Raw genomic sequence first — 21,857 nt, 5'->3', positions numbered from 1 at the left:
CCCAATCCCCATTCCACCAACTACTACTATCCCTATACAATCTCCACAACCATCCAACCCACCCCATCGTAAATTAAACCCCCTAAACCACAACCCCAACAACAACAGCACCCACCAACCCAACCATCCACCCCATCCCCTGCACACTCACCACCTTCCCTCCACCACTCGACTTCGTCTCCTCCGCAGCCTTCGCCTCACCCACCCCCGTCGCCGCAATTTGCCTCTTCACCTCGGCAAAATAACTCTGCACGTCCGTCGGCAGCGCCTTATACCACTCGGGCGTATTTCCAGCGCTGAACTCACTCGCCAAGGCGACGCGCTTCGCGGGCACGAACAGCTGCGCGAGTGCTGTGGGAGGAACGGCTGTGATGACTTGGTGCACGACGGCGTGTGGTGGAGGGGATACGCTTTCTAAGTTGGGAACGGGTTGGGTGGGGGTTGGGAGGGAGGGTTTTCTATTCATTTAATTATATCAGTCATATGATATGAAGAGGGGGAGGTGAAGGCACGAACAAGGCTTGCGCGAGAGCGGCGAGGTTGTTGTCGTTGAGGTTCACGTTGGGGATGGGTTCGGGGGCACAGAAGGCTGTGGTGGCTAGGAGGGTGGGGAGGAGGAAGAGGGAGGAGAGTTTCATTTTGGTGGGTGGTATTTTTTTTGGATTTAATTTTCGTTAAATTGTTTGGATGGTGGATGGGTTGTATAAAAAGAGTGTAGTGAGTTAATGGTGGAAAGAGAGGTACTGGAGGGTGGAGTGTAGTTAATGGTATATGGGACGGATGTTAGGGCGCAGGCACATCATCATATGCATGGGACTGTCTGGCTCACTTGGACCGAGATCCGATGTGTGAGGGGGTTAAACGGATGGGATCGTCGTGGAGAAGGGCCCGGGCTAAGATTGAGGGATCTGCATACCCAGGGGAACTTCTGAAGCGTAGTCTGGGCTAGTTTGGACTCATTTTTAAGGTTGGGTTTGTCCTATGTTTTTGGGAATAAATGGGACGGGTGTAACCTAGTTAGGATCGAAGATAGAATATGGGTTAATATGGTGAAACGGGCTAGGCCTGGGTTGGGTGTGGTCTTTGATGTGAAAATCATTTCATTGTAGGTCTATGAATGGCCATCAGATTGAGGTGTAGCACGGAACCTCCAGGTAGTTAGGCTTCAGGGTAGATCTCGAATCCTATATGTCTGGGTAAGTAGATAGTCTCCTGGAGCTGACAAGCAATAAGATCGAAAAAATGTGAGTTCTTGAATATTTAAATTGGCAGTTGCCAACATTGACCGATATCGCATTTAGGGCTATGGCCTTTCACTTTTCTTTCATGACCTGCAAGGCATGCTACCATCTACTAAGTACATGGATCCCCATGGATCGCCAAACAAAAGAAGATCAAAGGTACAGCTTCCATTATATATCCAGGAAGCTGCCCACCATGTGCGGTATTTGCTACCTTACATCGTGTGAAACCTCCAGTCTGTCATTGAAGATATTCTACTGATGTAGTTGAAAGTTCTATACCTACAGCATCAATCACAGCTAAAAAGCACTGATCCACCACGTGAAGTACCGGCAGTTACATGGGAATAACCTCTTACTCGCCTATATCCTGCCAGACATCCCTTCACAATGTCGGGTCATGCCCGACGAGAATTCTACACTTTCCAGGAAATATCCGATAACGGTAAAAATAAGGAAGACAGAATTGGAATGCTTCGAAGACCATTAACCTCGTGTAACCATAAAAGACCCTCAACATCCACCGAGGTGAACATGCAGATGCCTTACAAATTTGTGGCTGCAATATATTCTGTCTACAAAAATGGCTTTCACAAATCTTTCATCACAATTGCGCTGGTTCGAGATGGAGCCATTTAAGAATGGGATGAAGTCAGCTGAAGCAGTTACTATCTGGCTGCATGAAGCCGGTATACCCTGTGCTTTCATTGGGGAGGTCGCTTTGAGTAGCTACGGCGCTTTAATTCCCTACAAATTGGTAAGTTCTTCACCCACAGCCTGCTAACAATTCAAGAAGAGGGAAAATACTAAAATATCACTCTGCAGGGCACCAGCTTGATCGTTGCCGATGCAAAAGTACACGAAGCATCCGAGGCTCTCAGCAACCACGGCATCGAGCCCTGCATTAAAGGCAAGGAATGCGACTGGGAGAATGATGCTCTGACTGAGGAAGCGTCATCACCTGCGCCTTATCACTTCCATCTTGATCACGGTCCCCAGGGTAACCCCCCATTTTGGTGTGAGTCGCTCAAGTTGTACAAGAAGTCTGATATTGATCCGACGCTGCCTGATCCTGGACTGGGTGCTCCAGGGCCTGAAGACCAGAACTATATGGTTGTTACAGACCCTCGCTTGCCAGAACGCGGACGATGGAAGAACAGTACGTGTTCCGTTCAGATTCTCACAGAGCCACGATTTTTCAAGACCATATTCAACCAGGCAGTCAATTGTAGGTCAGGTGAATTTTCTGCTGATGAGCTCGCTCCCTGGGAAGGGAATGTAGTTCGGCTGAAAGAGATGATTGATGATGCAGAGCTGCAAAGCCATGTAGTCGAGTTGATCAATGGTCTCGAATTGCCTGTGCGTCGGTACATTGAGCTCTTCGATCTAGAAGACCTTAAACCCTGCCGAAAATTCATCTCTCAGGTGAGACTTGGGAGCAAGTGCAAGAGTCCGTAAAGGTGCCAGGATGGTCAAGTGGTGGCTTTCCGGTAGACACTGTAGAGATAGCTGGTAGTAGTTTCTATCTATACCTATTGACTACTTTGTTGTATCGTAGGTTTAAATCCTGCGACTGCTGACTGTAGAGAGATTCTTACCAGAATTTATCTTATTGCTATTCTGTTGCTTTTACAAATAATACCCAGACTATACGAAGAGTAGACATTCATATAATAGGATTCATATTTAATAACTCCATTAGTACTGTCTCCCTGCTGACCTGATTACTACTCGCTCGATTGGCTAGGGTAGACTCAGACATAACCGGAAATTGATTGAAGGTGAGGATAGAAGGACACTGTGCATTCACCCACAGACATATATATACTCACTCACCCTCTGCCACTATTTCAGATTGCCAGAATACTCATTGAAGGCCTGACTTGATCATCCATTGAGTGTGATAACTGTGCACTGCCAGTACACTGGTCAGTTGCAGATGGATTGCTTTTTTACCATCTAGTCGTTGTCACTTATCGTCAAATCTGTATAGGTATTGATATCCTTAGATATAACTGGACAATATCATTCGTGATCTGAATCCCAGTTCTATTACTAATCGTACAATGGCTTATTCTCCCAACTATGTTAAGATAAACCCTAGTCAAGGGTCAACTTGGCTTGTTCTTAGCCCCGCCAGTCCCTTTGGTAAATAAAGCCATAAATAGTCAACAAAATATATCAGCTGGCCTGCTGGCCCAATGGTAAGGCGCTTGACTACGGATCAAGAGATTGCAGGTTCGAGTCCTGCGTAGGTCAACTTTTTTGCCTCCAGACCCTCCATCTGGAGGGTCTCTTTTTTTTTCGGTCCCAAATGTTGTGGTGGATCTGTTTGGCTTTTCCGCCTTCAGCCTAGCGCCCCTTCCTGATTGCTCCGCTTTCATGGTAAACATTAACCCCAGATACATGAGACCGTTAACTATCTACTACATTCAAGGCATGCTCTCATCACTTCTCCGGTTTCTACCTCATCTTGGACGGCGATGGAAACCATTAAGTTTCCCCAACTTCAACTTCGTCCGAATCCCCAACTGGCACAAAATAGAAGAAGAGACTCTTCCCGAATATACCGCCTCACAGTATTATCGCACGCGAATAGGAGAAGTTATCAAGGAGCGGTATCAAGTCATTGGTAAACTGGGATATGGATCAACTTCAACCGCGTGGCTTGCACGGGATATGGAGTGGAGAACCCCCTTTTCTTTCTTCCCATGAATGAGCCTATCTGAGATACTCATACATCATAGAAACCGCCGTTATGTTATGCTCAAGATATTCATTGAGGCTTCGTCTATGGGTCAGCAAGTCGACAACGAGCTTAATATGTGCAGACTTATGGAACAGTCCCCGATCATCCACCCCGGCCGCGATGTCATCAGAACATTACTCGATAATTTTTACATCGACGGCCCTCAAGACAAACATCGCTGCCTTGTGCATCCCCCATTATGGGAAAGCGTTCTAGCTTTCTTGCGCCGGAATCCGGTTGAGAGGCTACCATCTGCAGTCATTGCTGTTGTTCTTCATCGCTTATTTCTAGCATTGGACTTTCTGCACACGGAATGCAAGATCGCGCACACGGGTTTGTAGCTCGATATATCTACCAGCTTTTATGATTCTCACTTCTCTTTCCCCCCTTCCAGATATCAAAGCCGATAATATCATGTTCGGTATCAAAGATGACTCAGTCTTTACGGACATCGAGGAGAACGAACTTCAACGACCCGTCCCGAGGAAAGAGGTTGACGAAAGGACGATATACATGTCCCGGGAACTCAAAGTACCTAGAGGAATTGGCGCCCCGGTTCTGTGCGATTTTGGTTCAGCCTTGGTCGTCAATGATGAATACCAGAGGGTATTTATTCAACCTCAGATCTATCGAGCCCCGGAGGTGATACTGGGAGTTCCATGGACGTACAGCGCTGATATTTGGAATGTTGGATGCATGGTAGGACAAAATGGTCTATATTCGTCCGCTGCTCCACTAATACTTGAGCTAAAAGATCTGGGATCTATACGAAGGCGGTTCCTTGTTCACGGGACAAGACCCTGTAGATGAGAGATACCGGAGTCGAGCGCATCTTGCCGAGATGATTAATCTTCTTGGACCGCCACCGGAGAGTTTGCTTGCACGGGGGGAACTGAGAGATAAGTTCTTTTCGAGTGAAGGTGGTTATACGAAACCTTATGGGGTTTGTCTTTTAGATTTACTAACTCGATGAGTTTAGGTGCTTTCCTCCATCCGGATTTATTGACTGATCGGGTCCCACTTGAAGAAAGAGAGACTACTCTGGAGGGAGAGGCAGAGAGGGCTGCGTTTTTGCGTTTTATGCGGAAGATGCTGCAGTGGGAGCCGAGTAGGCGGAATTCTGCTAAGGATTTGGCGGAGGATGAATGGATACATAGTCATATGAGGTACTAGACCAATGCTACTTTTATCATACAATGGGCATCATGTCCTAGTCAACAGACCCTTCTTTACTAAATAGTACGTGATAATAGCACACATGAAACACATTCATACATCCTACATCCATACTCACCATTATTCCAGAATCCACACCTTACTACACGTACTCTACTCCCAACCTACGCAAACCACACAGAATGATAAAGCAAATCAATAACTCCATTCCCATATTGTATCATAGCAAGTCATCATATCACATCACATAATCCCAACCCCATAAGGAAGGAAGGAAGGAAGGAAGGAAGGGAAAATTAATATCTCTTCTGGACCTCGCTCTCCACGCCCCTCTGCCTAACCTTCCCCTCATCATGCACATCCCTCCACTTCCTCTCCTCCTCCTCATCACCCGTCGCCGCAGCAGCGACCTTCCCAACGGCTCCCTTGGCCCTACCCTCAACACCCTCTTTCCAATCCCTCATCTGGCCCTCGGCCTCAGCCTGCTTTCCCGCCGCATTCTGCTCCTGGCCGGCCTTCCTCAACCCCTCATTGCCAATCAAATTGCCCAATGATTCCTTCGCCGAGCCCACAGTCTGGTCCCAGCTGCCGTTGCTGCGCTGCGGGTGGTCTGTGGCGGCGGCGCCCGTGGCAGGGTCGGCGGTAACGGGACCAAGCTTGGTGAAGTTGTTGTGGCTGGCGTTGTGTTCGGCTTCGCCCTGGGCTTGGGTGGCAGTGCCGGTGGACTAAATAGTAGATGGAGGTTAGTTTGTGGGGTTTGGAAAAAGGGGGAGGATGAGGGGAATGGACGCACTTGAGCGGAGGAGTCGCCGGTTAGGGAGCCAGCGGCGCGTTGGACCATGCCGGTTGCTTGGTCGACGTAGGATTTGAGGGTGGAGGTGGAGGTGGTGGTGTTGTTGTTGTTGGTGGAGTCGGTGGAGGACATTGTGGTTGGTGGTGTTGGTATGTAGTGGTAGTAGTAGTTTGTTTATAAGAAAAAGAGATGTAGTAGAGAGTAGATTGATTGTAGTATAGTAGCGTTTCTTTGTTTGCTGATGTATTGTTGTTGTGTTGTGTTGATGCTGTGGGTGTATTTATAGATCGAAGTTGGTGGTGAGTCCGGGGTACATGACGTCAAGCATCGACGTCATCGCCAGGCACGGCAGAGATAAGTGACCACCAAAATGGATCCGCAACAGGAACAAAGGGGCAAAAGAGCAAATGGAAAAAGGCGATGACGTCCAAATCTCTCATGCATTCATCAATCTCGTCATAATCAAAAGTATTCATCGCTCTATGTACATCGATCATCTTCCCCCCTCGTCATCGTCATCGGCTGTCTCAATGCTAGATAGAGAAAAACACCGACCCGCTCATTAGTGAATCTTAAACAAAACAAAACCAAAACAAAACCATGCAGCATCTATTACATGCAATGCTACCAATGACATATGCCACCCTCGCTGTCATCCGCTGCCCATGTTCCTGATAGTCCCACCACCTGGAGATGTCCATCGTGGTCCTCGTCCACTTTGCTCAGCGCCGCGAAGCTAGACTCCGACGGTCCTGTGCTCAAAAGCCGACGGGCCCATGCATCGATCGCTGGCTCGCCCGTCTCGTCCCGTGCTTGTTTCAGGAACGGGATCAAGGCCGTTCCACCCGTGCCCCGCAGTTTCTTACTGTCCGGCTTCTCACCGTGTCGGGCGGTCGCCAGGTTAATGGCTCTTTTGGGACTGGTTGCGCGCGCTGGGCGACTCGGTCGAGCATCCCGAGACTGAATGATGATATAACGGGATACAATTTGGATGTGCTTGTCGCGCATTGCCCGAAGCATCGACAGACATGCGTCGTATGCAATGCACAGTGCCTTGTCCGAGCGTCGTGCTTCCACATACTGTCGGATGTTGGCCACGGCATTAACATGCTCCAAGAAACGACGGTGCGCCGCAGGCATGTATGTACGCATCTCCTGGATGAACCCGTGACGAGGTGCCCCAACAACACCCTCTTTCTCGTCCTTCATCGGGGTGCTGCTAGGACGCGTCTCCCCGGTCGGACGGTGCTCGATGCCCAGTGCGATGTCGAAGAACTGGATCAGTGAGCTCTGGGCATTGCTACCGCCGCCATACTGCCGATACTCGGGCTGTCCGTTTCCATAGTCATATAATAGACCATGCGGGAGGCCAGCATCAGCCATGTTCTTGCTCCCAGCCAGATAGGGCCGGATGCGGTGGTAGAACACGTACGGATCGCAGTGCTCGTACATGCGCTCCAGCAGCGACCCTACCTCGTCCAGCACCTCAGCAAGTCGCTGCAGACATTCGGTGACTACCAGGCTGTTTCCAGCCCGGGCCGCCGCAATTGCTTGCAGCACCAGCGGGATCGAGGGTGCTCCACGAGCTTCAATGGCCACGGAGACCAGGTAAAACCACTTCTCATCCAATGACCCTGTAAATGTGTTGATGGTGTCGAGATTACGTAGATCATCGATCGATTCCTCCGGAAAAATAGGCTTATAGTTCCACAGACACACCCCTGCATAAGTGGCCACGGGCGGCAGACCCAGGTGCTCGCAGACGTCGAATAGTGGGACGGTCAGCTGAGGCGGGATTTTCTGGTCACCAATATTAGCTCAGGAACTACTTCGTAGCATTGTGTCACCTACCTCTGCCGGCTTGCTTCCCCCCCATACATACCCATGCAGCATAAATACCAGTACGACGTAGGCCCTGCGCCACTCGTTCTCCGACTGAAGATATGATGTAGACAGCGTGGACATATGATCGACCACCTCCCGGATCCTCCGGCTAGTCAAAAGTGCCTGCAGGTTGGACACGATCCACTCCCACTTGGCATAATAGGGGTCTGGCAAGATCTCAAGGGGTGGCTCTGGAGGGAGGAAGCCATGGTCTGCCGAGATCCCGTAGTCCGCCAATGCTGGAATCGGAGGAAGCATGATGATGAGACGGCTCAGAGAAGCCTAAGCGACACTGTATACGAGTCGGGGTGAATGGGAACGCCCAAGGAGCCAGCGACGACGCCTAGTATTAATGTACTAGATGCTCACGTGCGAGTGGGCTCACAGTGAGGGCAGTCGCTTAAAGTTCGCTGATTGTCCGGAACTTGACGTCGAGCGGAATAATATGGAAGCTCGGAGGAAGGAGAGGTTCCAGTGCCCGGACGTGAGTCCGGACAATCTCTAGTGAAGCAACAGTCGTGTGACGCACACACTGCGACAAAGCAGGCGAGATCCCAACCGACCAAGTAAAAGCTGACAAGATCGGACACAAACAGAAGTAGGTATCGTGTCGGGCCTGTTACGGACGCCTCACAACCGCGATGCAGTCAGGAAATCAAGGCTTCGGTTGATCTGACCCAGGTCACAGCAAGATGAGCAAGGCTCAGAAGAGGAGACCAGGCACAAAGGGCAGCTCCAGGTCTGGTAGTTGTTAAAAAAGTGAGGTTTGTGAAGGTCACGGGAACAACCGGATAGATTTGAGCACAAAGATGGCGAAATGAGAGAGGGAAAGGTAAAAAGAAAGGGAAAGGAAAATTTGCTCAAACTAAGATCATCGTAACAATGGTCCTCTCCCGAAGTTAAATAATCAGCGACATTTTTGGCACCAGGACTTTTCCCAGGAAAGCCGCGAGGACCGAATAGCCGGACAAGAGAATTAATCAGCCTGGCGACCCAGGATCAGTCATTCCGCAATAACGGCGATTGTGTCACCCGGAAACCGTCGACCGACACGAAACAGGGGTAGAGCCAGCGGTCGTGGAGGTAGTATATTCTGTACCCATGGTGAAGGGTAGGACAGTTGACTAGTCCGTGGATGGACAGTTGACCAGAAGTCAAGTGGGCCGGAACCAACTAAGCCAGGCCAGACGGGAGAGCAGAGGCGAAGATTTGCCTCTGGAGGAAGAGGCAGTGGCCAGGAAGATGGCGGGCTCAGACACAGTATTATTGTTGGGGATCTTGGTTGATGATATCCGTCATATCACCAGAGACGGAGAAGGGAGGCGAAGCTGTTCCCATGGTAAAGTCGATGGCTCAGCGCATCTGGAGTAGATGAGGCCCTTGGACAGCGCCAGCGGGAGGACTGGGTGCGAGCGAAAGGGGTGTCCACCGGATTCCAGTAGGCTGAGTGCTAGAGAATGAACCGGGACTGCGTGGGAGGGGAGGCCGAGTGCGAAATCGGGCAGTTAAGCGAGCTGGGGGGCGTATTCGCTCCCACCCACGCCACCCCGTTCGGGTCTGCGGTGAGATGGTCGGCCCCGTGCGGAGCTGCCATCTTATTTTGACTTCCGACCTCGCTGGTTGGACAGCAATGATCTGCATGATTGTCTTTTCGTTCATGGTTCGTCCACCGGAGAATTCCCGTCTTCTTCTTTTCTTTTCTTTCTCCCAGACGGAATGGATGGTCTCTGAAGACGTGATTACCTCGGCGCCGGGAGTTCTCCGCGTCAAACGTTAATCACGTGATGTTGCTCCTGCACAGCCAATCACACATCACCTGCAGCTTGCTCGAATTGGTGCCTCCTTCGTGAGTCAGCAAACACTGAATGGAGTCACGGGATGCCAGTGCTTGATCAGCAGTACTATCTATTCTCGACAGTCTCCCCTCCAAGCACATCACAACAGGACTCAAGGCCTTGGAAGCATAATCGTGGCCCCATATATATACATGACGTACTGAGTACTATAGGTACAGGTCGCTCAAAAGCCAAACCAAGGTCATCGGACCGCCAATACTATTCATTCGGTTTCCATGAAGCTTCTGTCTACATACTCATCTCTCTAGATCAATCGAAATCATGGGTCATTAATATCCATTTTCTTTACAGACTGGACAGATCGTCATCAATCCTATAATGTTACACACTATATGAACGCCATCCCACCGCTGATATCTGGAAAAGAAACAACAAGTATGCGCCTGGTATACGACCATATAACCGCCCTCGCAGTCAGTCTTTAACACAGAAAGAGAAAGTTTTTAGTGCTGGCTCCATTCAATCGAGTTCAAATCGATACCCTCCTGAACCATCTCCCACAGCGGGCTCAGTTCCCGCAGGAAGTGGACGCGGTCTTGCACCGCCTTGAGCACGTAGTCAATCTCACTGTCGGTCGTGAACCGGCCGATACCGAATCGGATACTGCTGTGGGCACTCTCATCGCTGCTGCCCAGAGCCCGCAGGACGTAGCTGGGTTCCAAGGAGGCAGACGTGCAGGCACTGCCGGATGAGAGGGCAATGTCCTTCAGCGCCATCAGAAGCGACTCGCCTTCAATGTAGGCAAAGGAGATGTTAACGCAACCGGGGTAGTGGCGGTCAGGATCTCCGTTGAGCGTGGTGTGCTCCATGGCCAAAAGTCCGTCGCTCAGGCGCTTCGACAGCCTTGCGATGTGCTTGGAGTCATACTGTGCATATTGGTCAGCTACTTTCTCATCGACTTCACTGTCTCGCAACAAGCAAATGCAGCAGCCCGACTCATCACCCCTGCTACGGTCGTCAAAGCACCATGGGGACACGCAAAGCGTGTCGCTACCCCCATGGCGCCTCAGTTAATCGATACATATTAAAGCTTATAATCATCGCGGAAACATCCTGACTGAGAGCAAATTCGAGGTTAAAAGAAAAAAAGGTGGAACGTACCTCCATGTCCTCGTATGCAATACGGCAAGCCTCGCCAAATCCGACTACGAGGTGGGGGGCAATGGTGCCACTGCGGAGACCTCTCTCCTGTCCACCTCCGGAAATGATAGGCTCGAGACGAACTCTGGGCCTACGGCGAACATAGCATGCACCCATACCCTTAGGGCCATAGATCTTGTGGCTGGAAATCGACATCAAATCGATGTTGAGCTTATTGACATCCAACGGAATCTTGCCCACGGCCTGGGCACCATCGGTGTGGAAGAAGATCTTCTTCGAGCGGCAAAGCTTTCCGATCTCCTCCATGGGTTGAATGACACCAATCTCATTGTTGACGGCCATGATACTGACCAGGGCAGTGTCGGGCCGAATGGCCGCCTCCAATTCTTCCATGCGGATCAATCCATTGCTCTGCACGGGCAGGTATGTCACATCGAATCCCTCGTCTTGCAAGTGCCTGCAGCTGTCCAAGACACACTTGTGCTCGGTCTGGGTGGTGATGATGTGCTTCTTCTTGCCAGAGCGACCGAAGAATCTGGCGACACCCTTGATGCTCATGTTGTTGCTCTCAGTAGCGCCGCTGGTGAAGATGATTTCCTTGGGGTCGGCGCCGATAAGCTTGGCGACGTGTTCTCTGGCTTGTTCGACGGCTTTCTCGGACTCCCAGCCGTAGGCGTGAGTTCTGGAATGGGGGTTTCCGTAGATGCCGGTAAGGTAGGGAAGCATGGCGTCAAGGACACGGGGATCCGTCGGGGTCGTCGCCTGCATGTCGAGGTAGACCGGGCGGGTGCCCTGGTCCATAACAGTCGCCTGCTTCAGAATGCCGGCGGTAGGGCTCATGGACGCATCGCCGGAGATGCCCGAACCAGGAAGATTAACCTTCTGCGCATTAAGTCCAGTCTGGTTCACAAAAGCCTTCTGGTCCTGCTTGATGGCCGTGTCCACCGTAACCTGGGCATTTCCAGCCCTGGTTTCGGAGACGTACGACCGTCTGGGGATAGCAGCGCTGGTGGCGACCACCCGCCGGGGCAGGGATGCTGTCAGAGAGCCATGCGGAGTCGACAAAAGCCGACGGGCATAAGCCCGAGATGCCTGTCTCAAGGCAGTAGGGGTCATAGTAGACATTATGCAAATAAAATCTGCAACTGTACCATACACGGATGGATGAACAGTTGATGACCGAGGGAAGATGACAGCAGGGGGACGACGAGTTCGCCCGGTGGGAAAAAGTTTGGATCCGGTTATATCATTGCCGAGCCCGCTAGGCCCGATCGGATTTATCAGATAGTCCGGCAATTTCCCAATCGGGGCTCGGTCTCGGTGTTACTTGGGCCCTTGATAAGGGGAGTTCGCCAGCTTCCCGCGGAGACCAACAGCGACTACGGAGAAGTCATGTTAGTTAGTAAGTTGGCTTATGTAGTGAGGTAAAACGTAAGACGGGTCTAAGATGAGTCTATATTTTCAGGAGTCTTATGCTTGGCTCCCATAGCTCGATGCGAATGAATGTAAGAAGACATATGTCTGGATGGATCAGACGAAAGATCCTCAAAGGGATGGCCAAATCCAGGCACAACTATGGGGCAGACATTCCACATTCATTGTGAGACAACCACTTATTCCCGTTTATGTTGCTGGCCGACAACATCGTCATCGGTGAATTTCCCCGGATTTCCCACACTGGGAAGACCCAGCCTTATGTGCTGGCCACTGGCTGCTGACGGCTGACAGCTGACAAGCTGAGAAAATAGCATCATGACCAAAACAACACTCGACCGATCACGGGGGCACAGGACCATTGATGTGGCAGAAACCGGCGGAAAACGAGGGAAATTCTTGGGCGTCGAGGTCTGTGTTGACGATAGTGGCTACTAGTGCAAGCGGATACTCTGGTGCCTAACAAACACCGCAAAAAGCCATGGAGAATCTTTGCTGCTTCCGACACTCCGAGCCCCCCCGGCTGGCTGAATAATCGGCCCTACGATCCGACCCTGAGCCACATCTGGGATCGAAGTTCTTCAGGGGTCTGGAGAGAGAAAGGAAAGATTCTGGAGCCTGGAGAGGGGCTGATCTTATAGTTTTTTTGCTCATTTACTATTACAGTCCCCAGGCTACTCCATATTTTATCTTTTCCCCTCTGCAGCCTTACCATTTGGCCTACCCAACTGAACCAACACCAAAACACACCAACAAGAAAGGGGGGAGCCACAACTCAGCCACGGTGAGCAGGCAGAGCATTATGTCATAGCTCAGCCACGAATCATGGCAGTCTAACCGTCACCGGCAGCCAGTATTCTTTAGTCCTCACTAGTCCGTTTGCCGCGAACAAAAGGCACTTCCTCCCCACTTCTGGCCTACCACGAGATCCCTGGTTTGATCTGCTCTGGTTATTCACCTTTCTCGACGCTCCTACGCCTTCGCGACCCTCTTCCGACCCCTTTACACCACTTCCTACGACCACCACTTTCCTGCCCTTCTAAACCGAATCCTTCCGCGGGCGTTGGGCGACCTGCGGCCAATCAGAGATGAGTTTGAAGGGCTTTCAGAAGAGCATTGTCCGCGCTCCACAACAGTTCAAGGCCAAGTTCAATATTGGCGAGCATACCAAGGACCCTGTCTACCTGGACGCTGAGCGACGGTTTCAAGAACTCGAAAAGGAGACCAAGAAGCTGCACGATGAGTCCAAGAAGTACTTCGATGCCATCAACGGTACACACGGATCCCCTGTCTCGCAGCTACCCCTCCTTTTGCTGACTGGCGTATTTTTCCAGGCATGTTGAACCACCAGATTGGATTCTCCAAAGCGATGACGGAACTCTACAAACCCATCTCCGGTCGTGCTTCCGACCCTAGCTCCTATACAATCGAGGGTAATCCGGAGGGTATCCGGGCATGTGAGGAATACGAGGCGATTGTGCGGGACCTCCAAGAATCGCTGGTGCCCGAGTTAGAGATGATCGACACCCGCGTCATCAGCCCTGCACAGCAGCTATTGGAGGTAATCAAGGTGATCCGCAAAGTCGCGGTGAAGCGAGACCACAAGAAACTGGACTATGACCGCCACAAGAACTCGCTCAAGAAGCTTCAGGATAAAAAGGACAAGTCACTGAAGGATGAGAAGGCGCTTTACAAGGCAGAAAATGATGTGGAACAAGCGACTCAGGACTACAACTACTACAACGACCTGCTCAAGGACGAGTTGCCCAAGCTGTTCGCTCTGGAGGCTGAATTCATCCGTCCTCTGTTCCAGTCCTTCTACTACATGCAACTGAACGTCTTCTACACACTACACGAGCGAATGCAGGGCATCAATATCGGTTACTTCGACCTGAATCTGGACATCGAGGAAGCGTTCGAGAACAAGCGCGGAGACGTCAAGGAGCGCGCCGAGGAGCTCAGCATCGTCCACTTCAAAGCCACGGGCGGGCGCAAACCCGGCTCGAAGCTTGGCCCCAAGGACAAACTGGCGCAAGAGGGCAAGAGTGGTTACGCCTCACGTCAGCGAGATCCCGATGTTGTCGAAAACCCCCCGCCGCCTTACTCTGCCACTGCAGGCAGCAGCTTTACCGCCGCAGCGAAGAGCAAGCCCGCCCCTCCGCCGCCGAAACCGAAGCCCGCTCGTTTCAGCGCTCCCGTCGAAACCGTCACGGCACTATATGACTATGAGGCCCAGGCGCACGGCGATCTCAGCTTCTCCGCCGGAGATGTCATCGAGATCATACAGCGAACGGATAACCAGAATGAGTGGTGGAGCGGCCGTGTTGACGGACGAGAGGGACAATTTCCTGGTGAGCATGACCAGCTGTCATTATCAAAACATACCTCGCTAACCTGTATCCAGCAAACTACGTCCAGCTGAACTAGCATTATGCTATAGCTATATAATATCCTTATTCCTTGCTCGTCAATGTCATCACTGGTTATCTGGAGTTTCGGAGTGCCATTGTGTATCACTTGACAAGTAGGAATTGCCAGTCGTTTTTGATTCTTGCCATAGAGCGTTGCATGATGATGACCGTTCGCTGTACATATTGATAATATCGAGGTTGTTTATTCCTACTGCATATTTGACCACTACTTTGGGTTCTATAGAACTTCGGAAGTATTTCAATGCGTTCCTATGCAACTTTTACTAGAAGCCGTGACATTCGATTCCGATGGGTTTATCAGGTAGACAAACAGCAACCCTAGTAACAGGGATATAGGACTTGCAACAATGGCTGTCCACCAGGCCTTCTACCAAGTGATTCTAAGTTGTCGAGAAATGCGGTCACTTTGGTGTATACTAGTACCCCGTAGTATAGTATTTTTGGCTCTGAGATGTGGACATCACCGACGTCACGTTACTGTCAATGCATTAGCATCCCCTCACCTTCGCCAGACTTGAGCTTCTCAAGCCCTTCTTGCAGTATTCGGGTCGTTAATCAACGAGCTTTATGACTATCCCTTGTGATGATATCGGGGGAGCATGGAGGGAGGCAGGGATGGATGCAACTCGCGACGATTGAACCAAGTCAAGTTTAGCTTCCCACTGTCGGGCCCAACGTACGCACTATAAATGTATTCCTGGAGAGACAAGACGGTCCAGAAGAACTCCTAGGTTTTCCAATCGTTCGAGCATGAACAGACACCAGTGTCCTGATTGTATCTCGAGTTCAGCCTTTTTGGGCCCTTAGGCATCGTCAGGCATGTGGAAGTATCCTTGACGGGCTAATAATTCTTTTATCTCTCGCGTCCCAAAAAAGGTAGCAGGACTAATTTCAATTTTCCAGAAGCTCAGCCAAGAGCTCCTGGGCTATCGCCGGCACAAAAGCGACATGACTCGGCACAGATTACTCGGTGCAGCTTGTTCAACGACTTTATAGGGGATCTAAGAGGGATAGGATAGTATCCTACCACAACCGGAGAGCTCGGTGAAAAGCGCCACGGTTCGTCGAATTTCCTAAGAAATGCCACAGAGATAAGAGCGGTGTATACGTATAGATAATCGTCTTTCACTCCAGAAGTGGCAAGGACAACGACCTTCAAATTCTTCAGCAAGCCGTGATGAAGTACTCGTGTGATGTGTTACATATCCTGAAACACTGACCACAGTCATGAGGTCTTCGGTCTGCGCCGCAACTGGGGGACGTGGGAATTGTGTATTCCTCGTCACGTTGCATGATTGAGCACCTGGCAGCTTCTTCCCCGTGCTGCTCATTACTCTGCCTGTGCCGCCACTGCTCTTGGGCAAGTGCGATTAGGATTCCCATAATATATGGATCCACGATGATATTTGCTGGCTGAAGAGACCGTAGCTTCTTATCACAAGTCCTAAACACGGGCTCGTTGAATCCCTTCCCCTGTGAGTTGTGTACGTACTTGCTCCGACGGGACTGTATCCCATCGAACGTGACGTAGGCGAGGGATGGGCCGGTGGATTTGCGGGAGAATACGCCCTCTGTCCATATACTCGCGACAGACTGCCGGCGGAAGTAGAAAGACAAAGGTTCAGAGCTGTGGCTGTCAGCGATTTCGATCGAGGATCGGCATGCAAGTAAGCTACCTAAGAGGACACAGATCACATGCGCCAAGTATTTCTTTGATAGCTGATTTCTTGACCTAACGTCCTTCGCCCTCCAAATTGGAGCATCGCACGACGAAGGTCTGAAAGCATATTTAGCTTTGGGAGATGGCGAACGGGGGAATCCAATAACACAATTTGCGAGTGTGGGCGCTCCTTCCTCTGGCTTGTCTGCAGAGTGAACCCACAACCCAAGAGCCGCAGATGTCTCTCAAAGTCCAGGCTACCGGAGGGACATATAGACGGTCTCGATTGTTAGCGCGTAAAATTGAATCTATCGAATTGGGCTCGACCATCTTATCGTTGGTTGCGGCCTGAAGTGACCGCGAGGCCGTACAGAAGGGCATTGATGATCATCAGTGGCCTTGCGCTTGAGTCTATAGCTGGCATCTCGTGGCGTTATTGCATTGTAAGTCCCAGATGTTTCTAGGCTGTGCTGGCCGCTTGCGAGTAGTGCCAAAGCTGAAGGAAGTTTGACGCGTCAGGAATGAAAGGAAATGTGTTTGGAAGCCAAGTCAAATGTCACGAGGTCATGTGCATAGACACTATAGATCCAGTGAGGGTTAATGTTTCTTAAAATTAGCACATACAGCAGGCCTTGCTTGGCCGAGAGCCGGTAAGTCAGTCCTTCTATGAATCATAACGGCAAATGGCTCACGGCATTTTTGAAGCTCAAAGTCGCAGCGAATTTGGGCGGCTCTCCGCGAAGTATGGGGGTTATCAAGTGGCTGCACAGCACCTCGAACCATGTTAACGGAATAGCTCTGCTATTAGATGGACAGCACGACACTTGCTCGTCTTTTGACTATTACCTCGTCAAAAAAGCCTTATCTTCAGATCATTGCGCCTGAGCATGAGAGTTGCCCCGTCTGTCATAATACTCCGGACGTTTATCCATGCGAGCCGGACCATTACTGGATAGAAACCCTGGCTACGGCCTGCCAGCTTGCAATTTTCGGAAAGCACAGACTCTCAGCTTTTACAGCTACCAGGCGGGCTTTTCTGGGTTGCCCTCGCATGTGCTTCACGTGCTGAAGGGAGCGCAGCAAAAGCATACCCTCAGCGCGAAAGACAGGCGCCGCACAGAGAAGGATATGTAGATTCTGCGGCAGCTATAGTAGGATCCTCCTCTCCCATGGGACATTCTTCATCTGAGTACGAGATTGATCCAAATGACGTTGACGAGGACGAACACGACGACGGGCGAAGTAAGCCCGAGGAAGTCACGGTCCATTTGCTTGACAGCTATCTATACTTTGCCTTGAACCTTTGCCTCCTTCAAGAGCCTAACAGCCAAGGAGAGATTCGGGTGCGAGTTGAACGCAAGAAGACCACCATTCAGGTTCCTGGCATGTATCATTTCACTGCTGGAAATGACGATGGGTTGTGTTGGTTGGATCGCCATGTTCATGGCTGGAGCATGGGTCTGCCAACCCTGGCCTTTCTTGAAGCCAAAAGAGCTTTCAAATTTATCCATATCGATGAGCGAACGTGAGAGTACCAGCCGATAGTTTCAAATGAGACACTAGCCCAATATCTCGGTGAGGCAATTGTGACATGGAAAGCGAACCAAAAGTTCCAGGAGCAAGAGTAAGCACTGGCTTTCACATTGCTGGTTAAATGGCAATTTTACATTCACCCATTTGCGCTCTAGTGTATTTCTTATTGCCGGGGCAAATACATTCTTGCGTTTCGTCCACTTTAGGTTATCTGTTGCAATCAAACCCCCTGCAACAGAGCTTAGATGAAAATTCTGATTTTCGGGGCGGCCCTCGCATATTGGAAAATGTATGTCATTGTTGCAATATGGCGATCACGAAAGAAATTCTGGGTGGTTCATAATATTCACGTCCAAACAGGGTTGCAACTCCTTAGCGGGCTACAGGGCCCCAGATGTGACTTTTACTGACTGCCTCGACAGCACAAGCTTCGGCAGGAATAAGGAGTTCAAAGGGACACTACACCACCCCCGTACAAACATATCTTGTAAAGGGTCGGGCCACGATAAAGTTGCATGCCGGAACAAAATGGGTGAGATGTTGTTTCGATACTTAAGCGGTCGAAAAATACTTCGTGGTGAACCAGCGCTGGCTGTACCCATAACCGGGCGAGGAAACAATATAATAAGCAGATCACCTGCTTATCTTATTTTCCCCTTACTAGAAACTCGTATCTGCTAATTCAGCAGCTCTGTAACCGAGGATATGTTCCGATTGTGTCGTGTTGGCTCTCTTTGAAAACAATATTTACGACAAGATGCTTTCCAGAGATGCTGCAGAATACCACAACACTCAGAACCCCCAGCAGCAAACTTTCAGCGGTGAATAAAAGTATTAGCGCGCTCATCCTCAAACATCAATACTAGAGATCAGTCTAGTTGTCTCACCACGGCCGTTTCAACAACGCGACGACCGTGAAACCGTCTAAAGATGCGCACTTTCCCTCTATAACATCAACCACCTGAGGCAAGTCAAGATCGTTAGACACAAAGGCATCAAACTTATCTCCGAAACTATTTCAATCTCACCATCCTAATGATCACCCTGAAACCGCACATCGCGTTCATCTTGCAGAACCGTCGTTGCTAAGTATAGCCATAGCCGCCCGAACCCAATAATGAGAACCCACCAGGAGGCCCAAAAAACGAGCTTTCACTCAAATCAGATACTTAAAACATCCTTATTCCAACAACAATCTAGCTCCAAACACATATAATTTCCCATTGACAATCACTATCGAAATTGATGTGCCAACAGCACTTCAAATTTGGTCCAATGAAAGAGACATGGCACTCAGCGCACAAGCCAAGAACGGCCAGAACCGCAGCACAACAAGCTTTCAGCAGAAACATACTACGAGAACTGGATGGGAAAACGAGATTAGATCTTCCCAACAACAATCTTCATCCATTCCAGTTTAGATCTCACACTATCCCAATACAGACATATCTCCGACCACGACACGAGACGAGACGTGGTGCATGCATGCGTCTAGAGTCTAGACGCACGGCACCCAACCCAGCGCTCAGGATCCGAGTATCTCATCCCCCTCCTCATCCTGCTGCAAGATAGATACCATGCATCCATCGTGCGTTCGCTAAAATTGAACAAGCAAAATCACATGTATAGCTCGGTCCGAGGAACAACCTCATGTTCCTGTTCCCCTCTCCCGCTTTTCCTCCTCCACAGTGAAATAGATTAACTGGTTCCTGCTCCTGCAGGAGGAACCACACCGCTATTGGGCCACGCCGGGGTGGATCGACAGTTTAGTGAGCCCTAAGATGCGGGGTGATGATATCAAACGGTGGCGTAGCGTAGCATACACTAGTTACTAGACATGAAAGCGCAAGAGCTTATCCTTTCCTTGCTCGGTTCACATGTAGGTCAAAATGTCGATAGCTACCAACGCATTATCCTCGGAGGTGGTATCTTGGTATGGTAGCCAACAAACACACCTCTGTCCCGCCCTCCTTCTCTCTTCCCCGGCAAGGGGTCTTGAAAAAATCTACTACTAGTACTACATAGTACTAGTCAGTCACTCTCAATTCTAGGCCCGATAAACAGAACCAGAAATACTAATAACCCCTATAATAGTATAAAGCCACACAGTCCGGATAATCAACCAACAATAACTTTTTAAACCCCTTACCAAATAATCAACATACTCAACCCATTCAATCTAATCCCGAACGCCTAACTCCCTCCCAAAACAAACCCGAATCCGAAACCAAAGATCAAAATGAACCTCAAACATCTCCTCCTCCTCGCCACCCCAATCTCTCTAACCCTCGCCAACCCCAATCCCAACCCGGTCGGGCCCCGAAGCCCCCAATCCACAGGCCTACTATCGGACCTCCCGTCCCTCATTGACAACCTCAAGGAACTCCTCAGCCAAGACACAGTCGACAACCTGGAGACGATCGTCAAGGGCGCGGCAGTGCTACTTGGGGGCGATACGCCGCAGAACCTGCAAAAGTTGTTGTCGAGTAGCAATATCGACAAGTTGCAGAATATTATCGATAATGCGGATTTGCTGTTGACGACGTCGTTTGTAAATGAGACGAGTGAGTTGATTGGGGATGCGTTGCCGGTAAGCCTATATTTTTCTTTGCTTCGGAGTATATAATATGTGAGAATACAATGCTAATGAGGGCCAGTTGGTGACTGATGTATCGGCGTTATTGACGGCTATTATGAAGACTGCGTGAGGTGCAAGAAGTAGTAGTAGTTTATAGGACATAGTATAGTGAAATGAAATGATGATAATGATATAATTAGTTGCCTTAGTTGCTCCTATTACTCCTAAGTACGAGACCAAAACGTAGCAGAAACCCAACTATACTAGATAAAAGAAGAAAACGCTAAGCATTCAACTTCCCCTTCAACTCCCCCAGATAATACCTCAACGGATACCCTCTCACCGACGCAGGCAGCGCCGGATACACCGCCACCGAAAACCCCATCGTCCCGCGATACAGTCCCCTCGTCTTAGCTGACGACTTGAGCCCATACGCCTCGCGGATCCGAGGAGGGAGCATCTCAATCGTAATAACCCTCAGCAGAGGCTTCACGGTTGAAACCCAGCGAGGCAAGTCCGTCCGATTCAGAAGATCCTTAGCGAAGAGATGCGCGTCCCCGCTGACATTCAGCCGCTCAATCTGGTCATCCCAGTACGTCCAGAACGCCTGGCGAGTGGGCGGCCAGACGTCCTTGGCAACGTTCAGACAGGACAAGATGGTAGAAAATTCAATGTAGGCCTTTTCAGCGGTACGATAGTCGACGCGGCCGTAGATACGCTGGTAGAAGTCGGTGGCGGTTGCGTAGAGGGTGGCTGTGAGCCACAGCTGGATGTAGGGGTCGCAGGGGAGTTTGGTAGGGAGAGGAGGGTGGTCTTTCTGAAGAAGGTCGAGGAGGAGTTTCTTCTCTTCTTTGGTGCCAAAGACGAGGCAGGCGATGTAGCTGAGGGCTGTTTGGAGGGTGTTGCTGAGGTCGGTGGCGAGGTTGTTGTCGGTGCTGGTGTTGGCTGGGGTAATTGTCTCGGTCTTGGTTTTGGTGGCTTCCTCGAAGGCGGATCTGATGTTGGGGTAGGCGGCTTGGAGAAGGAGAGCGGCCCCGGAGCCGGCAAAGAGAATACCTTCTTGGAGGATTTGAGGGAGGATTTCGAGCTTGTCGAGGGCTTCGAGATGGTTGGTGGTCACAGTGGTGGTTTGGGAGGAGACCGGGGAGATGCGGTCTGATGTTGCTGCGGCGGCTTTTTCGTCCATTTTGCTTATGATATGGGTTGGTGGTTTGTATTTGGTGGATAGGTAGTTAGTAGCTGCTTGGATATTATTATTGTCTGACAGGTGCGATTAAATCAAATTGATGATTAACGGCCGACGCTGATAAATGCAGCTCGATGCACATGCCGGTGCAGCGACATTGCAGGGGGGAACGAGAATATACGGGCACAGGCACATCCGCGGCCTGCAAGCGAGAAAGCATATCGATCAATCCTG

The 21,857-nt window shown here is 50.4% G+C and overlaps 10 protein-coding genes and 1 non-coding gene across 11 annotated transcripts; 5 read left to right on the top strand and 6 right to left on the bottom strand.

The window, feature by feature from the left end:
* Positions 1–82: 82 nt before the first annotated feature.
* BDQ94DRAFT_171020 (uncharacterized protein) lies at positions 83–638 on the bottom strand (the record flags this gene model as incomplete). The annotated part of the gene is made up of 2 exons (XM_026771624.1): positions 83–458; positions 517–638. 2 exons carry the CDS (start codon positions 636–638, stop codon positions 83–85), a joined length of 498 nt encoding a protein of 165 aa, XP_026625841.1.
* A 2,790-nt stretch (positions 639–3,428) lies between these two features.
* BDQ94DRAFT_t161 lies at positions 3,429–3,500 on the top strand. The gene has a single exon. It is a non-coding gene; the product is annotated as a tRNA-Arg (tRNA).
* Positions 3,501–3,680: 180 nt separating this feature from the next.
* On the top strand, positions 3,681–5,320 carry BDQ94DRAFT_179212 (kinase domain protein; the record flags this gene model as incomplete). Its single annotated transcript, XM_026773313.1, has 5 exons — positions 3,681–3,925; positions 3,989–4,323; positions 4,385–4,689; positions 4,745–4,910; positions 4,970–5,320. 5 exons carry the CDS (start codon positions 3,681–3,683, stop codon positions 5,161–5,163), a joined length of 1,245 nt encoding a protein of 414 aa, XP_026625840.1. The 3' UTR covers positions 5,164–5,320.
* A 29-nt stretch (positions 5,321–5,349) lies between these two features.
* BDQ94DRAFT_145088 (uncharacterized protein) lies at positions 5,350–6,201 on the bottom strand. Its single transcript, XM_026766572.1, has 2 exons — positions 5,960–6,201; positions 5,350–5,891 (listed from the first exon to the last, which is right to left on the bottom strand). The coding sequence occupies exons 1-2, from the start codon at positions 6,089–6,091 to the stop codon at positions 5,463–5,465; spliced, it is 561 nt and encodes a 186-aa protein (XP_026625839.1). The 5' UTR covers positions 6,092–6,201; the 3' UTR covers positions 5,350–5,462.
* Positions 6,202–6,464, bottom strand: BDQ94DRAFT_145087 (uncharacterized protein). The gene has a single exon (XM_026766571.1). The coding sequence runs from the start codon at positions 6,454–6,456 to the stop codon at positions 6,280–6,282; it is 177 nt and encodes a 58-aa protein (XP_026625838.1). The 5' UTR covers positions 6,457–6,464; the 3' UTR covers positions 6,202–6,279.
* BDQ94DRAFT_41170 (indoleamine 2,3-dioxygenase) lies at positions 6,357–8,648 on the bottom strand. The gene is made up of 2 exons (XM_026775702.1): positions 7,811–8,648; positions 6,357–7,759 (listed from the first exon to the last, which is right to left on the bottom strand). The coding sequence occupies exons 1-2, from the start codon at positions 8,099–8,101 to the stop codon at positions 6,584–6,586; spliced, it is 1,467 nt and encodes a 488-aa protein (XP_026625837.1). The 5' UTR covers positions 8,102–8,648; the 3' UTR covers positions 6,357–6,583.
* A 1,432-nt stretch (positions 8,649–10,080) lies between these two features.
* BDQ94DRAFT_41167 (IscS subfamily cysteine desulfurase) lies at positions 10,081–12,309 on the bottom strand. Its single transcript, XM_026775701.1, has 2 exons — positions 10,801–12,309; positions 10,081–10,565 (listed from the first exon to the last, which is right to left on the bottom strand). The coding sequence occupies exons 1-2, from the start codon at positions 11,923–11,925 to the stop codon at positions 10,143–10,145; spliced, it is 1,548 nt and encodes a 515-aa protein (XP_026625836.1). The 5' UTR covers positions 11,926–12,309; the 3' UTR covers positions 10,081–10,142.
* An 829-nt stretch (positions 12,310–13,138) lies between these two features.
* BDQ94DRAFT_41195 (amphiphysin) lies at positions 13,139–14,873 on the top strand. Its single transcript, XM_026775703.1, has 3 exons — positions 13,139–13,506; positions 13,569–14,585; positions 14,653–14,873. The coding sequence occupies exons 1-3, from the start codon at positions 13,323–13,325 to the stop codon at positions 14,760–14,762; spliced, it is 1,311 nt and encodes a 436-aa protein (XP_026625835.1). The 5' UTR covers positions 13,139–13,322; the 3' UTR covers positions 14,763–14,873.
* A 2,622-nt stretch (positions 14,874–17,495) lies between these two features.
* BDQ94DRAFT_171014 (uncharacterized protein) lies at positions 17,496–17,855 on the top strand (the record flags this gene model as incomplete). Its single annotated transcript, XM_026771623.1, has 1 exon — positions 17,496–17,855. One exon carries the CDS (start codon positions 17,496–17,498, stop codon positions 17,853–17,855), a length of 360 nt encoding a protein of 119 aa, XP_026625834.1.
* Positions 17,856–20,098: 2,243 nt separating this feature from the next.
* On the top strand, positions 20,099–20,567 carry BDQ94DRAFT_171013 (uncharacterized protein; the record flags this gene model as incomplete). Its single annotated transcript, XM_026771622.1, has 2 exons — positions 20,099–20,449; positions 20,517–20,567. 2 exons carry the CDS (start codon positions 20,099–20,101, stop codon positions 20,565–20,567), a joined length of 402 nt encoding a protein of 133 aa, XP_026625833.1.
* A 153-nt stretch (positions 20,568–20,720) lies between these two features.
* Positions 20,721–21,623, bottom strand: BDQ94DRAFT_171012 (oxygenase MpaB family protein; the record flags this gene model as incomplete). Its single annotated transcript, XM_026771621.1, has 1 exon — positions 20,721–21,623. One exon carries the CDS (start codon positions 21,621–21,623, stop codon positions 20,721–20,723), a length of 903 nt encoding a protein of 300 aa, XP_026625832.1.
* Positions 21,624–21,857: the final 234 nt, after the last annotated feature.

This window comes from Aspergillus welwitschiae (genome assembly GCF_003344945.1).
Source record: "Aspergillus welwitschiae strain CBS 139.54b unplaced genomic scaffold BDQ94scaffold_18, whole genome shotgun sequence".
In the NCBI taxonomy this organism is placed as follows: Eukaryota; Fungi; Ascomycota; class Eurotiomycetes; order Eurotiales; family Aspergillaceae; genus Aspergillus; species Aspergillus welwitschiae.
The sequence above is the reverse complement of the archived record's forward strand: the minus strand, read 5'-3'. Positions and strand labels throughout refer to the sequence as shown.